Source organism: Engraulis encrasicolus, chromosome 3, assembly GCF_034702125.1.
Source record: "Engraulis encrasicolus isolate BLACKSEA-1 chromosome 3, IST_EnEncr_1.0, whole genome shotgun sequence".
Classification (NCBI taxonomy): domain Eukaryota; kingdom Metazoa; phylum Chordata; class Actinopteri; order Clupeiformes; family Engraulidae; genus Engraulis; species Engraulis encrasicolus.
This window is the reverse complement of record NC_085859.1, coordinates 44,995,768-45,013,335: the sequence shown is the minus strand read 5'-3', so window position 1 is coordinate 45,013,335 and position 17,568 is coordinate 44,995,768. Positions and strand designations below refer to the sequence as shown.

The 17,568-nt window shown below is 42.7% G+C and overlaps 1 protein-coding gene across 2 annotated transcripts; it reads left to right on the top strand.

The window, feature by feature from the left end:
* Positions 1-2,614: 2,614 nt before the first annotated feature.
* LOC134445449 (uncharacterized) lies at positions 2,615-8,436 on the top strand. Of its 2 annotated transcripts, XM_063194526.1 has the most exons (6): positions 2,615-2,727; positions 4,079-4,124; positions 4,887-5,806; positions 6,789-6,834; positions 6,961-7,006; positions 7,780-8,366. In XM_063194526.1, exons 3-6 carry the CDS (start codon positions 5,482-5,484, stop codon positions 8,314-8,316), a joined length of 954 nt encoding a protein of 317 aa, XP_063050596.1. In that variant the 5' UTR covers positions 2,615-2,727; positions 4,079-4,124; positions 4,887-5,481; the 3' UTR covers positions 8,317-8,366. The 2 variants fall into 2 exon arrangements, with proteins under 2 accessions (XP_063050596.1, XP_063050597.1); XM_063194527.1 differs by lacking the exon at positions 6,789-6,834 and having other exon boundaries at positions 7,780-8,436.
* Positions 8,437-17,568: the final 9,132 nt, after the last annotated feature.

Sequence of the window (17,568 nt, the reverse complement as noted above, 5' to 3'; positions counted from 1 at the left end):
ATTGAAAAGGACGCAGCCTTTTAAGCGCTCGCAGACGGTGCATCAATTACTGTATCATCAGACACAACCTTTTCAATCTCTCTGAAATTATTTCAGAAACATGCTATCGAAATTGGGAAAGGCTTAAACAAGGTTGCAGCTTTCAAGTAACATTCAGTAACTTGACGCGATGTGGCGAGATTCAGAAAGGCGCAGAACAGCTGACATGTCAACTATAGCTCTTGTAGATATGCTGGAGTTTTTAGTGGTTAATCAACTGCGTTACGTGGGGATATTGCTGGCTAGTTCTGGATGCTAACAGGAGGTGATGTGGAAGTTCAGCTTGGAGAAACGCTGACATGATTGACAAAAGACAGCGCACTCTAGTAAGTCACATTGATTGTGTGTGTGTGTGTGTTTGATGGCAATTGGAACTATTGCTACTATGCCTCAGTTGGTTGCTTTGAAATTCACCAGCCGTGGTGTTTTGTTTTGTATTCAGTTTGAGATGCTCACACTTGGGTGGGACGATGTGCCTCCTAGCTAGCTTCGCCTTAGGCCCCCAAATTGCTAAGTCCGCCACTGCTCAAGACAGCAGCCAACTTGTAAACATTATTTGTAAACCTGCACAAAACCTATGACAACTAAAATATGTCTGCTCTTGTATTTAGCTAGAGTTTAGTAATAATTGCTGACTGAACTGCTGTCCCACTTAACCCTATCCAGACCGGGGGGGAGGGGCAAAAAGTGCCCGCACCAACTTTGATGTCGTATAACTCTTGAATGACTAAAGCTATGACTACGAAACTTTGTGACTTTTACTAAAATGAAGTTGGCTACAATGTGATACCAAAAGATTAGGTCTATCATTTGTATTGTTGCCATGGCAACGGTTTTCTGACGGGTACACCGGCCCAAAAATCACTGATCTAAGTCTCATCATCATCACTTTTCATATTTTTTTACATTTTCATTAGCATCAGACACCCTTGTGAACATTTGAAGTGGTCTGATGCACATAATAACCAAAATTGATATGCATTACCCAAGTTAGATGGAAAATACATTACGGTGACATTTTGGGCAATAAAATCAGGAAATGATGTCATAATGACGTCATAATATCCAATAATGACACCAAACTGATGTCATTCATAGATCTTTGGCTGAAGATCATCCCCTCCAAGTTTGGTGGTCATACTCCATTCGGTTCCCAAGTTATGAGGGGGGGGGGTCAAAAGAGCCCCCCCCCCCGGTCCCAGGTATGCCAAAAAAGCCCGGTCTGGATAGGGTTAAATGGTAAGGTAGGTACTGTTAATTTTGGTGCATTCTTAATGTAGCAGAGTGGAACTTTTACAGTAATTAATTAAAATAATAATTACCTATTTCAAATAGATGATTGCACGACTACGCCACTGGGGGACTTCCACCCCAGACACACACACATCCCTAGTGATGGTCACAGTTTCTGTTGTATTTTGTGTAGGCCTATTTGAACATGCAAAATACAGTATTTTGATTAATATAGCTACTATTATTAGTATCCTAACATATTTGTAACATTTTAGAGCTGAGTATTTTGTATTGTATTTGGAAATACATTTAGTTGTGTCTTCCTGTCATCCCTGGGTGGTGGTGATTCAATTCAAAGAAACTCAAAGTAATGACAAAATAGGAACACTAGATGGTGCTGTATCAGCATGTGCCTGGCACTGCAAGGTGGGTGGGAAGAGTGAATTATAGGAATTATATTATAGAGTGCATCTAGTTATTAGTATTAATAATAATAATAATAATAATAATAATAATAATAATAATAATAATAATAATAATAATTTTATATTATTATCATTATTTTTTTTATTATTATTCCTATACTTTTCCTGCTTGAAAAAAAATATCGCCTTCAAAAATTAGAGACAAGAAAAACTAGGCTAGGCTATATGTCTAAATAGGCTACTGTTTAACTATAGGCTAGTTATTGAGGTAGGCTATTCCATTCTGTTATCAAACGATTTTCTGATATTGTGCATTCTTTAAGTTGATGCTGTATTAGCCATGTTTTTTTTCCAATAAAATTAATGTTGGAAATAAAACATTGCTCTCAGGTGTTTATACATTATACAGTGCAGAATGGCAAGGAGAGAAAATATTATTTAAATATCGCGACTAGTCTATCGATATTAAGGTATCAAGTCTTGATACCGCCTATCACAACTTTTAGGAGCACTAGGCCTATATGACAGTCCTATTTATGAAGTCATGCCTGAAGGTGCTGGAAAGACAAGGCTGCTCCACAAGAACCTGCTCCCATGTGACAGCTTGCCAAGACAGCCAGCGACAATCAGAGGAGAGGGACCCCACTGAACACACCGACAGTGAAAGTGAAGATCATTGTGAGTATGTCTGCAAGTTTACTCAGGTGCCAGTGCAGAGTCCATGCCACTTGACACAGGTGTAAGAGTAGATAATGAAATGTGTCTAAAATGGAATGTGACGATATTTTATTTTGAGGGGGAGAGTGCACTCTGAGTTTGTAATTCGTCATACATCAGCCACTCCACTAGGTGGCAGCGCTATCACAGAAAGCCCAGACCTAGCGAAACAAAGAAGAAGGTTTTAGCTTGAAATTCATAGCTGACGAACGCCACTGAGATGCCGCCAACGCCATTCGAACTCGAAGGTGAAGTCAACAAGCCACTGAAATGCGCTGTTGACTCGTGGTGGATATGTCTCAGTATTTATCAGGTAAGCTGGTGCTTTTTCTTTGTCTCAGTGGTTGATGTTAGACACAGTAACGTGAAATGCAATGGGAATGCCATATTCCAGTTGCCTATGATATTAGCCGATGGCTCTACCCTGCATTGGCGCATGGAGCTAGTTCTAATCAGTTGTTTCAAGGCAATGCGATTTTTGGTTTAGTTGGCGTCCAATTACAGGCTATTAGCAGCACATGATGCGGTAGGCCTAAAAGGTGCACTGTGTATGAAGGTGGACAGATGGCATTCACTAGTAACGTCACGCATTTGCTAACCCAACACTCGTCCTGTTGGCAAGTAAACTCCAGTGTGTTTTATCACCTGTCTTTAGCAACCTGTCTTCTGGTAGCGCAATGAATTCTAGGTAGACCAGGTCTAAGTGACTAGCTCTAGAGCAGAGAGGAGAGTAACCTCTGCCAAGACCCATCGGATTGTGTCATGGTGTAGGCCTGGTGTCAGTCATCCATGATAAGCCTAGTTGTGTTTAAATGAACCAAATTGCGGGTCAAAGACGTCCAACATGTCCTTCAGTGCAACGGATACTTTTGCTTACTGTAAATGCAAAAAACTCTTTATTTTTTTGGCTTGGCTTTCATGCATTCACTTTTCAAAATATTGTTTTGAAATTTCATGTTTGTCACAGTTAGGCTACTGTAAGCAAAGGCATATGTTAGCACTGAAGGACAGTGTCATGTTGGACGTCTTTGATCCTTATATTTCTTATAATTCCTCTGGTTAGCTGTGGTCTGTTTAGTTCTCATGTGAGGGGCTTTCCACCCAACGGAGGTTTTCCGACACCACACAGCAGACGGAGGGCTATAGATTTCCCTGAATGCATTAGATTAGAACTACGAATGCCTTTAAAAATTGGCGCCGAGCCGAGGCATCCACAACGGCACACAAGTTTTAAGTACAATTCGCCGCAATTGACGGCTTAAAAGTGGTAGTAGCCTAATTAATTATTCCATTGTACTAAAAGTTTAACATTACTCTATTGTGTAATGGGCCTTTTCGTCATGAAACGCACGTGACGTGGGCTTGACATTTTCCTCTGCCAGTGATTTTGAATGTGTGCGGATGTTTCCAACTTAATGTTTCTTAATGGCAACTCGGTTTTTCTCACTCATCCTGTTACCCTTCTAGGCCTACAGTAGGCCTACACTATCAAAGGAAGTTCAGTTAAACAACAATAATTATTATTTATTAATTTAAAAAGGGTCCACCACACTAATTTGAAAAAGACCACAGTGAAAACATTTATGGATACGACGTGTGTCCACAACGAGTGCACCTGCCTGTGATTTGTTTGTTGTTGACATAAATGTTATTTTGTTTAACAGAGCTGAGATGCGTCATCCTCCGTGGACATGAGGTGCGGAGCTACAGGTAGGCCTATGTCTTTGTTACCATGGGATTAGATCATCATGTTTAGGTGCTAAGGCTGCTTCCCTACTTATTTGGTTAATAAGTGAGGCACAAGGATGAAAGCTTCAATAGTCTAGTGCAGGGGTCCCCAAACTTTTTTCTCTGGGGGCCACATTATCGTTCCTGACTGTGATAAAGGGCCGGGATCAGTCATGTGGGCTGTATACTAGGCCACAGCCTGTTATAGCCATAATAAGTTATAGCACAAAATAGTTCATCATTACACATGATTTGCAAAGGAAGTGAGTACTTCACATGTTTTTCAATTTGATGTATTCCTTTTAATTTCTAATAACCATGTAAAAATAGCAAGGAAAGGTTAGAAAAATATGGTGATTGACAGTTTATGAGTGATACTATCAAGACAAGAAACCTCTGGTGATTCACAGTACGTTAGTGAAATTTTGGGGGTTTTTTTCTGTGAGGATTGCTTCTTTGGGCCAGTTCAAATGGTGAGGTGCACAGAGGTGGAGGGCCGGTCAAAGGGGCATGGCGGGCCGCATCCGGCCCCCGGGCCTTAGTTTGGGGACCCCTGGTCTAGTGGTTACATGGGACATCTTATTCTGAATGTACTCCCATTTAATTCTGAATTCTGTACTTGTCTTAAAAAAATGTTGGAAATATGGTTACAAAGTGGTTAAAAACATATTTCCCTTTTTAGTTGAACCCTTGCCAGTGACTGATGCAAAAAACTTTTTTTTTTCGTTTTTGTTTCCAAAAAAGTAGCAGGAAAGAAAACGGCCCAAACTTTGCTTCATCTGCCCTCCTGACATTTACGAACATTCTAGCCACTCTCCATGCCCAACAACTGTTTTGATCAGCTGTCGTGGACTGCTGAAGTGCCTTTCGTCTGGTAGATCTTAGACTGCTGCTACTGTGGGTGGGAGAGTTCTGGACTTGGACTGTGCGTTGCCTTGGTCTGCAATTTGGTGTTGTGCGTTCAGCTGACTTTGAGTATGAGTACTGCAGTGAATGTTTTCTTCTGCATTCTAGGGACCAAGAGTCTCTTGCTTGTAAATCAGGGTCATTTACTGGCTTTGTTAACCACTGACTTGATTGCACACCGTTGTGCGTTAGGTCTTGATGGCTGGCCTGATGTTTGCATTGTTCCGCAGAACCCAGATTACCAACCTCCGGTAGGGTAGTGTAGAGTAGGTTAGACTAGAGAAGAGTGCGGGGTTGGGGTTTCGGGTGCTGTAGACATGCTCACGTCTCCGGTCCGGAGGCCTGTCCAGATAGACTGACTGGCTGTTACGGTACATTCCGGTCTGTGGCTCCTTCGGCTCCCTCGCGTTGCCAGGGCAATAGGGTCAGTGGAATGCCTTGCTGCGCAGGCTGGACTTCAATGTCGTACTGGAGTATGGAGGGAGGTATTCACTGCAGTGCTTGTCCGGACTCAGCGGGAGGCAAGGCACCCGGTTTCAGACTGGGGCGGTGTGTGGTTCGGCTCCTTGGCTCCACTGCCAGCAGTGGTAGTGGTGCAGGAACTGTTGGGCGAAGGGTGTTTCGGCCGTCTGCGGTGTCTGGTCAGGGCAGTTGCAAGGACATCGAGACCGGCTGGGTGATTCCTGTCGGGAGGGGAGCGGGGGCAGTGCCGTCATTGGGCACGCCAGGCCTCAGAGGACCCACAGGACAGAGGATTGGTAAGCGATATTTTTGGAACACATTCATCTTTTGTTTGCATGTAAACAGGGCTTTTATTCCCTAAAATTTTAAGATTTTAGAGTTTTAGTGGCACACCTGTCTGTAGCATGTGTTTAATTTGATTGACATGCTGTCTTTATATAAATTGATCAAATAAATAGCGCTTTTAAAAATATCTGCCTATGTGTAATCAAGGCCTGAAACGCGTAAAGAAAACACACACATCCACTTAGTGATTATTGTGCCATTTTTAGAAATAATTTAATTTTACACCTCCCTTTGAGTTAAATGATTGAGGTGAAGTTTGCACTGCCAGACTCGGAGAACGACTGCAAATACAGAAGAAACTCAAAGCTTGAGATTAACATTGAAAGGATTCCATCTTAATTGCTAGCTTGGATGTAGAGTTTGCACTGCCATATGCTCAGTGAATGGCTGAAACTACAGGAAAAAGGTACACCTCAATCATTTAACTCAAGGGGTTTTGTAAAATGAAATTATTTCCAAAAATGGCACAATATCACTTTAAATTAGGCTGAATGCTGGACTGACTACACTCAACTAGAAGTAAAGTAAAGAAGTAAATGTAGGCCCTTAATCAGACCTAATATGAAAGTAGGGCCCAGGCACATCATCAGAACCTGCAGTCAGTACGCACGCACGCACGCACGCACGCACTGTACAGTTTAATATATCAGTCCTGGCTTTTCACACATATACAATACACACACACACACACAGTTTTTAATGGTCTGTCACAGGGTTAGCACACAAGTTTGAAATTGCGTTTGACCAGTCTCCAATGTGCAGTTAAAGTAAACATCCATGTATAAGACGGTTGACGATCACGCACACACACCTTCTCTCATCTGTATCACCTCGTCACCAATTATCTTATTGCCTCGAGTTGGTCCATTCTCGTCTTGCTTTGACTTCAATGACACGTCAAACAGCCGTGTGTGTGTGTGTGATTTTTCCAAGGACTGTGGATTCCAAGGAAGGCACTCAAGGACTCAGTGGACAGAATGTGAGCTGATGGGCACTAGTCATCAGTCTGATTACTGCATTCATAAGTAGTTGTTTAAATTACTGCATGCATACGTGTTGGTATATAAAGCTTGTGTGTGTGTGTGCGTGTGTTTGTTTTTCCAAGGACTGTGGATTCCAAGGAAGACACTCAAGGACCCAGTGGACAGAAGGTGAGCTGATGGTCACTAGTCATCTGTCTGATTACTACAATCATAAGTAGTGGTTTAAATTACAGCATGCATACGTGTTGGTATATAGTCTACAATAATGTATAATATAATGAGGGCTAAGGTTGGGTGATTACCTTTACTCTATTCATACCTTGCATTGAGAAGTCTAGCACTAGTTAGCCGATGCTAACATTGGGGTTTCGCTGTGGTTCACCAGGGCATCAAGTAGCCATTGTTTTAAATCTCTACTTTCCACCATTTACGATGCTCATCCAGCATGATTGAGGTCTGAGTTGCGCTATAGCCATACTGTAAATTGATCTCCGCCTCAATGATAATGGTATACATTATTGAAAATGGTGTGTGAAAATTGGAATACAAAGTTGAACGTTTATTTCTTTCTGTTTAAACAACTTCAATGAAATGTCCATCCAAATCCAGTATGGCTAAGGCACTTACAATGATGAAAATCATACAGAATGTGCATTAGAATATGTAGATTCCACAAAAAAAACTTAACGGGTTTTCCTGTGGTTTGGTAGTCAATGTGTTAAAAAGACACATTTTTCTACACCCGCTTCCCGCGACCTATTGAAGGTGCTGGAAAACTGAAAATTTGGTGCTTGAAAAGGGCTTGAATTTGTTCATGAAAAAGGTGTGGGAACCCTGATTATTGTATGTGAAACATTTATGTCCATATGTACATAGTGTGAATTGCGGACATGAACAAAGTAGTTAGTGTGTGTGTTTGTGTGTGTATCTGCTTATTAAAGAGCATCCAAGGAGACCCAGGGGAGAGGTCGAAACCGTGGATTCCAAGGAAGGCACGCCAGGACCGTGTGTGTGTGTGTGTGTGTCTCTGTCTCTGTCTCTGTCTCTGTCTCGCTCGCTCGCCCTCTCGCTCGCTTTCTCTCTCTCTCGTGCTCTCGCTCTCGCTCTCTCTCTCGTGCTCTCGCTCTCTCTCTCTCTCGTGCTCTCGCTCTCTCTCTCTCTCTCGTGCTCTCGCTCTCTCTCTCGTGCTCTCGCTCTCTCTCTCTCTCGTGCTCTCTCGCTCTCTCTCTCTCTCTCTCTCTCTCTCTCTCTCTCTCTCTCTCTCTCTCTGTCGTGCTCGCTCTCTCTCTCTCGCGCTCGCTCGCTCGCTCGCTCTCTCTCGCTCTCTCTCTCGCTCTCTCTCGCTCTCTCTCTCGCGCTCGCTCTCTCTCTCTCTCTCTCTCTCTCTCTCTCTCTCTCTCTCTCTCTCTCTCTCTCTCTCTCTCGGACAGCCAGGGGGAGGACGAAACCATGGATTCCAAGGAAGGCACTCAAGGTGAGTTGGTGGGAAGGTGAGTTGATGGTCACTAGTCATCATTCATTTTATTTTGCTCATCCCGTATATAATTCATTCTTGGTTATATTTCATCTTGTTATAATTTTCAAAAAAATCTGCAAAAAATCAATCATGATTAATAATCGTGATTACAATTTTGACCAAAATAAAAAAAAAAATTTCCATAATCATGCAGCCCTACCACTTGGCATATCTTTTACCTAGTGTTGTAACTGAGAGCGCATACCGGCATTTATTAGGTTTCAGTGTTAATTTCCTCCGCCTTCATAGGCCTACCGTCATTCATTTATCAACTTCCATCTGTTTTTGCGATATCTAATGGGTAACAAACATCACTTGCAAACTGGCTATTTGCAATCATCAACGTTTATTTGGTCAAAATATTGTAAAACATTTCTGTAGCATTTAACTCACCAGCATGCAGACTGCATAATGCAGTCATCTAGTTGGGCAACCAACCAGTTATTCCAACGAGGGTAAACTACAGGTGCTGGTCAACGAATTATGACTTGGCAACACTGACTGTGAGGGGTGTATTCACTTTCGTGATATACTGTATCCACATTTTTAATTAAAATTGAGCTCGAGTTTCAAGAGTCTGAATAATTTGTATATGTCACTCTAGGCACCAAAGCTCAAACAACGTATAGGCAGCATGAGCCTAAAATGGGTTAAATATAGTCTCTGGTATAACAGTGTATGCCATTTGCCATTGGTGAGAAGTCTTTGTTATGTTTCTCTAACATTCAAGACAGAAGTGATAAAATGTGTGCCTTCATTTCTCAGACACGGAAATAAATACTTTGGAGCAGGCCCTGCCATGGCCAAACGGTATAGCACTCGTCTACCATGCGGCTGACCCGGGTTCAATTCCTGGCAGGGTCCTTTGCCGCCCCTTCCCTGCGTCTCTCTCTCTCCCCACTTGCTTCCTGTCACCACCTTCACTGTCAGGTTATAAATAAAGTTTTTTCTTTTTAAAAAGACAAAAAAATAAATAAATAAATACTTCGGAGCAACACAAAACATTCCACCGGTAATTGAAACTTCAAAAAGAAGTTCAGTGACATACAACTACAATCTTTCGCCTAAAATGACCTGGATGAATCTTCAATTAAAATCCAGTATTGAGATGCAGATTATGAAAGCCCATTGGGAAACTCCAACTCCCATTGTCATTGTGACACAGCACTGCACACAACAAAATTGCATTTATAAAAACAGTAATGTAATGGGTAATGCACATTAGAACGGTGTTGGCTGCCACAGGATAAAGGGTTTCACCGAGCTAGGCCAGCCGGGCAGGCTTACTAGTTGAGAATAAATTAGTTCACCACTCTTACACACAAGCATACACACACACAGTGCAAGAGGACCCAGGTTGGAGGTTGGAGAGGCATGGACATGTCCCTTGAGCCCGGCAGCGCTCTGCTGGCACGGCCACTACTCAGTCCAGGGGACAACAGACCTCCTCTTGGCCGACGAGGGGAGGGCCTCCCATTACGCCCCGATTGGGCTACCGGCGAGGGCTGCGGCGGAGCAGGGACCCGTTGCCCATCACAGTTCCGGGCCAGGTGGCCGGGCTGACCGCACCGCCAACACACCTTGGGGCTCCCAGGCGACCCTGCTTGAGGCTGCTGCAGCAGCTCCACCCACTGCGACAGGAGACTGATCTGTTCCCCCTGCCACCTTGCCATGTCCTTCAGCTCCAACAGTCCCTCATAGTCTTCCTCCATCTTGTGCGGGGACGGACACCACCTCACCCCCTCTCAGGCAACCCAAGACTCGGTGGTTCGTTGTGGAGATTCGAGTCCCCCGCCGAGCCCACTGCTGTTTTGCCCCTGCACTGCCCTTTACTCAAATAAAAATGAAAAAACAAAAACCTAACAAACAAAAAGCACGTCTCTGTACGCTATCTCTGCCGACTATAGGCCAAATGTAACCAAGTGGAACTTTAGATGTTAATTTTCCTAAAATAATAAATCAATTTCGGCACCAAGAGTAAACCTTGACTCCAATGATACTAAGGCACAACAGGTTCGGATAGACAGACAGAGACGTGTACTTCCAGTTTCAAAATAAAATATTTATTTTCTTTATTAACACATTTAAAATGAGAAAATAAACATACATTAAAAACTCTTGCACCGCCTAAAACAAAAAGGGGATAGGATTGTGCAGAGGGGGAGGTCTGAGGTTCCTATGGTACATCTCAACCAGACGATCAGTGCAGGCAACTCGTGTCTACAATATTCCTATTTACACATATGCGCATAGGCATAGGCTACCACGGCAAGCAAGTGATTCAATCAGTAAGTCTTTCCACTGCAAGCAAGTGATTCAATCAGTAAGTCTTTACACCGTGTAACCAAGTGGTAAGGACAGGAGAGTTTTAAACTCTAAATTTCAGTTTTTCTTACAAAATAGACTACGCCACCCTGGGATAAGAATGGGAACTACAGCCCAGGGACTGTATGAAAACCTTAGATTTGAGCCCCACACAAGTTCTGCTGCATTAACGAGGAAACGTGGATTCAGTAACAAAATAATCTCTTAATTAACAATTTCACATATAAATATAAAAATCTGGACATTTAAAATATTTCCCACCACAATGCACACACACACTCACACTCATATACGTACTCAGACAAATTGGTACAAAAAGGAGGGTTCTCAAATACAGGGCAGGTGCACCCAAGAGGGGGGAATTATACTAAGCCCCCTGTATAGGCCTTGGATAAGTACACACAAACACGCGTGCCCATGCACACACTAAGTGAAGGTGAATTATTGCACTCACACACAGGTAACACTGCACTGCAATTCACTGCACACCACGTGACCGGACCCACCACCTCCCTCCGGGATTACCTGCACCTGTTAACAGAAGAGAAAGGGTAAATAAAGGGGTAATCAAGGGCCTGCCACTTGCTATTGTACCAATTTTACAATGTGATGAAAAGTTGAAGCGGTATACTCACGTTCCACAACAGCAGAAGAGGAGAGGAGGAAGACAATAAAGGCCGACGAGTCAGAGGAAAGTCAAACCCACGCTACAACAAAATAGATCATCGGTTAGACCCGAGTCAAACAAATCAAAACTTTAGCGAACGTGTAGCATCATTTGGATGGCCTACCTGAACCAGAAGGAGAGAGCTCTCGGAGCTTTGGTAGATGAACAGGGTAGCCAACAAACAGCTGATGGCACCGGTAGATACACTTGTACGAGGCGGAGAGCGTGTCACGCCAGAATGCGCGTCTGGATGGACAAAGGACCGACAGCTATTCCTCCTAGTAGTGTGGTATGAAGTGTCATTCCGTAGGATTTTTGTGCTAAATTTGATTTTTTTTGCACGATTTGCTTTGTTTGGGGTCCTACTACTGAAAAATGATGGGTGTCGAATTTTCTGACACCGTTATACCCCTCCTCTAGGGGGCGCTTTCTCGCCCTGGCCAGTATAGCTACCGAACCCATATTTCTGCTAATAATGATCACATTTTCACAATCTTGGTGTCAATTTCAGGGTTATTGATGATGCTGAGTCCATTTATGACAGTTTCATTCTGATCAGAAGTTGTTATTGGACATATTTTTGAGATTTAAAGGCTATTTTGTCCACCGACAAGCCTGCTGTGGGAGATATGACGATGATGGCATCTGTCTCATTGGATTTATGCACATCATATACATAATAAAGATTTCAATTTTATTAGGGTCAGTACTGTGAGAAAATGATGGGTTTCAAATTCATTACTCCTCCAGGGGGCGCCTTTTCACCTCGGCCAGGATACGTATTGCAACCATAAATGCAGCAATAAAGATCCTATTTTCACAAACATGGTGTCAATTTAGGGGTTATTGAGGATCCTGAGTCCATTTATGGCAGTTCTAGTGTGATCAGAAGTTGCTATTACACATAGTTTTGACATTTAAAGGCTTGTCCACCTACAGGTCTGTTGTGGGAGTTATGACTACTATGGCATCCGTCCCATTCCGTTACCCAATTTTATGAACAGTTTCAGGGTTTTCTATATTTTTATTAAGATAGATAACAATGAAACTGAGCAGCTCAGTTTCTAATTCACTTTGTATAAGGCTTGGCCGATTGGCAATATCAGGAGAAAGAAATCGTGATAGAAAAACAAAACTATTTAACAGAAGATAAGAATTGTCTATTTTTGTGTGAAGACCAAAGGTTTCCAACGCTACCAGAGCAACTAAAGTCATTATTTCTCTATGGAGGGTCGGGGAATAAAGTAACCAAAGTGAGTAATTTGTATTGGCAGTGACTACCAAAGAATAATTGGACTCGAAAAACGAATAGGACAAGGTGTTCTGAAATGTATAAACAAGTCGGGTGGCTGTTGTTTACCTGATTTTGTTTAAAGTAAATGTAGAGTAAATGTTTGATTTGCCATTTACTGTACAATTTTCTATTTGGAGCAGGCGTCACTTTTAATTATTTGAACCTCTGAGAGTGCTGGCCCAAATATTAAATTCAATGTTTCAAGAAGGAGGCCGCACCTTGCATAGCAGTGTTTTTTATTGCACAAACGTGTTTTGGCGTGTGCCTTCTTCAGTGTGCAACCATATACTGTACAACCTTAAACTCCTAGAAAACACCCCACGGGACAGAACACCTTCCATGGCACAGTGCTTGTAATGAAACAAAGAGATGAAGATTTAGTTGCCGTCAACCAACTCCTTTCATCCCTGAGAAGCTCCCTACATCTCCCCACATGCAGCACATTTGCAGCTACCAATCATAAGGACTGGGCCAGTTCAATGTACAACTTTCAAACAAAGAAATGTAGACAACACTGTTTCCAACGCCTTCACTCTTACATGTGCACTTGCAAATTATTTAGCAACAGATGCGACCAACAGTACAGCAGCAGAATGTACTGAATAGGAAACTGACTTCTCATTCTGTCCATAGATGAACAAACACCCAAACATGCCAAGAAGTTGGTAAAACATGAAGTTATCCATTGTTAGACAGCCACTAAATCTCTACTGATATCCCTGCAATCCTAGACTTATCGCCTGACAAACTCAGAGATCATCGCTCCACTTTCAAGACCTACCCTAAATGATGCAACCCATTTTCTGTTCTGATGTTGACACAGGGAATCACTGCTGTTTTAGAAGGTCCTGAGAGGAGAACTGTCATCATTTCTGATCTTGACCTTTTCCAAAACACCTACGAGCAGGTGTATGCACATAGGTACAGTATGCAGTGTTTGCTGCAATGCATGCTCTTGGCAAAACAACTGATGCAAGTGGCATTGACACATGCTCAATTGAAAGAGATTCATACTCTTCAGCAGATCTCCATGGAGTCTGTGATGGGAAGCATACACGTGGGCTCTTGAATATCACATCACAACTAGCCTGGCTATTATGATGACAAGATTTCATGCCATTTCCTCTGCTCATCCCCTTGAATCTATTCAAGTCCAAGTGTGTGGATTTCAATGAGGCTCTGCAATGCATCTGCACAGTCCAGATGCATTGCAATTGTGCAGTAACACCCAGTCCTATTTGGAAACCTCTTCAAGCAGAAGACACTTCAGAGTTTGCTCAGTTTCTTGTACAACACCTGTAAGAGCAAGTGCTTGTCGCCCAGTGGACTGGGCATGTTATCTGACTGCCTTGGGGAACCTTATCAAGTACTTCTTTGCATATGATCTCCTGAGTTATGCCCGCCTCTTGGCAGTCCATCTTGCTCAAATGAATGCTTTGGAACAAGATGATCCTATTACATGGGATGCTCTTGGGTAAGGGGATGTTGTTGCAGCAAAATCAAAGGTTCCCTTTACTCATTTGTTCACAGATCAGAACCTAGAGCATAAAGGAAAATGAAGGAACTTCATGGCGGCAAAGTAGGACTGAGTCAGGATGCCACTGCCCATGTCTTGTCACCACAACACCACATCTTGCTCATATTGTGATGCACTATTTGGACAGCGTCCCTCAACCCAGCAAGTCTGTGCGAAATGAACACTACCAGCTTACGGGAGATGTTGCCATCAAGGGCAAAAGCTGTGAAGATGCAAAAATCAGTTGAGCTCTACAGGACTTTCAATCCATTAATGTCTCCCTCCATATAATAACTGATAAAGCTAGCCTCATGCATGCTGTTGAAAGACTACAGGTGAAATGCTGGTGTCCCTTCGAATGACTGAACCAGGAATAGTTCTAATTGTTGATGCTATGGCTGAAACTGGAGTTACATCTGATCATATCTTGAAGTGATATAGTGTATTACCTTGAGCTTAAGTGCACCTGTTTAGGAGGAAAAAATGAAGCAGCAATGCTTAATGACCAGCACTCCTCAGTGAACAGTTGTTTTTTTGTGTCTGCCCAGTTCTGCCTTAGATAGAAAGAAGTGGTTGAGTTTTCATGGAAGGAGTGTAAGTTCAAGCGGGCTGTTTACTATTCATGTTCATGATATTTTGTATAAATGAGTTGATACCATTACAGTACATGATCTTTTTTTTACCTAAAAAAATGTTAGGTTGGAATATTAAGGTTAGAATGTTATAAATGGTTGCTTAAAATGGTAAAAAAAAAAAAAACCTCAATGGGGCCTTTAACTCCAACCCAAAAAGTCACTATATGAAACACAGTTACTGTTGTTGTTCACACACAAATTACATAGCTGGTCAGCATCATCTTCCTGAGTGCACACAATCCCCTCTGGTTGGTTAATATTTAGTCTTTATTTGAAGAAGATCCTGGTATTCATTTTCAATCGTGTTATTGACAAGTTTGACAACTCTTTGCCACTACCTAAAAATGAGTCATAACTTCAACTTCAACTTCAAAACTATGTGTAATAGCAACTTCTGATCACACTAGAACTGCCATAAATTGACTCAGGATCCTCAATAACCCCTAAATTGACACCATGTCTTTATGGCTGCATTTATGGTTGCAAGACGTATCCCGGACGAGGTGAAAAGGCGCCCCCTGAAGGGGTAATAAATTTGAAACCCATCATTTTCTCACAGTACTGACCCTAATAAAATTGAAATCTTTATTATGTATATGATGTGCATAGATCCAATGAGACAGATGCCATCGTAGTCATATCTCCCACAGCAGGCTTGTCAGTGGACAAATAGTCTCTAAAATATGTCTAATAACAACTTCTGATCAAAATGAAACTGTCATAAATGGACTCAGCATCATGAATAACCCTGAAATTGACACCAAGATTGTGAAAATGTGATCAATATTAGTAGATATATGGGTTTGGTAGCTATACTGGCCAGGGCGAGAAAGCGCCCCCTAGAGGAGGGGTATAACGGGATCAGAAAATTCGACACCCATCATTTTTCAGTAGTAGGACCCTAAACAAAGCAAATTATGCAAAAAAATCAATTTTAGCACAAAAATCCTACGGAAGCTGTTATTCAGACAATTCATATCACACTATAGCTTGCGAAAAGCCGGCGTCTCAGCTGGAGTGAAATCAGCTGTGAGATTAGCTGATAGGTCGGGGTGACGTGGTGACGCACGCACCGCAAATGAAAAAGGAACGTCAAAGCCCACTTTGCTACAACCGCAAAGGTGATCTCAAACTGTGCACGTCACCCCTAAAGCTACAGTAAGTGACTAAGGAGACACGGGGCCTGCACTGAAAGCGGTGGGAGAATAGAGCTTTAACGGGGTAAATCTATTGCCTAGGTAGGCCTACTAACAGCAGCAATACTAGTCAGACCAGGAGAGGGGGGAAGGCGGCCGGGCGGAAATAAAACAAACAAAAACAAACATAACAGAAAAGCAAAACTAATTGAGCAGGGACAAAACAGCAGTAAGCAAATGTTGCCGACCCTTGACGGCACACACTGAGGGGTGAGGCAAACAAACATCAGTGAATGAAAGTCCATCATTAATTATATAGAACATAGTGTTAACATAACACAGCGGTACACATACCTTAGCACAGGAGGACAGAGTGTGCGTTACAGGTTGGTACCGACAGGTCGCACACCAAGGGGGAATCTCAGGCTCACCTAGAGATCAACACGGTAGTGAATACAGTGTTCGGAAGGTTCAGCAAACACGCATCATAAATGGTTACACGAACACGTACCTCCACATTGACAGACATGGATTCACACCTGGGGCTGGCCATCCCAGGATCTCTGGCTAGCTCAGCCAGAGCGCAGCGTTCGCCAACACAAAATCCCAAACACAGGGAGAGCTCCAGCTAACCGCTCACTTTCAGCTGTTTTTATAAAACAATGGGCTAGCCGCCACTTACTGCGGAGCCACTCAGTAGCTAGCTGAGTCTGTGACGTCAGACTAGTATGGGAGCTGGCAAGGGACAACGCTCACCTTGACCGTAGACAGGTCTACCCTGTTACATGTGGTTTCAACTAATAAACTTGTGAGTAACCATTTGTGGTTGTTACAGGCCTGGTGGAACCTTTGTCCCTGTGGAGATTGTTTAACCCTATCCAGACCGGGGGGGGGGCTAAAAGTGCCCGCACCAACTTTGATGTCGTATAACTCCTGAATGACTAAAGCTAGGACTACGAAACTTTGTGACTTTTCCTAACATGAAGTTGGCTGCAGTGTGATACCAAAAGATTATGTTTATCATTTTTGTTGTTGCCATGGCAACGGTTTTCTGACAGGTACGCCTGACCAAAAATCACTGATCGAAGTCTCATCATCATCACTTTTCATATTTTTTTTACATTTTCATTAGCATCAGACACCCTTGTGAACATTTGAAGTGGTCTGAAGCACATAATAACCAAAATTGATGTGCATTACCCAAGTTAGATGGAAAATACATTAAGGTGACATTTTGGGCAATAAAATCAGGAAATGACGTCATAATGATGTCATAATATCCAATAATGACACCAATCTGATGTCATTCATAGATCTTTGGCTGAAGATCACCCCCTCCAAGTTTGGTGGTCATACGCCATTCGGTTCCTAAGTTATGAGGTTAGAGAGAAGTTACTCATTTGGGGTGGAAGCGGAAGACCACCTTAATTGGCCATCCCACAGTCCATGGTGTGAGCTTATTTGGTGCACGTGGGCTCTCAGTTGGCTGTTTACCCACTGTCCATTGTATAATTTTCCAATGTATGTATTGTCATATCTTGTCGTTCCAGTCTTGTGACCACGCAAAGTGGATGCACATGCCTCCAATAATATTTAGTGTCCCCTGTCTGGAAAACTTGGACACCAGACTATGCTACCATA

Bases quoted from the DNA above. Each gene is read 5' to 3' on its own strand.
- LOC134445449 (XM_063194526.1), top strand. From the start codon at position 5,482: ATGCCTTGCTGCGCAGGCTGGACTTCAATGTCGTACTGGAGTATGGAG. The intron at 6,835-6,960 runs GTGAGCTGATGG...TGTTTTTCCAAG, and splicing joins AAGGACTCAGTGGACAGAAT to GACTGTGGATTCCAAGGAAG. The intron at 7,007-7,779 runs GTGAGCTGATGG...TGCTTATTAAAG, and splicing joins AAGGACCCAGTGGACAGAAG to AGCATCCAAGGAGACCCAGG.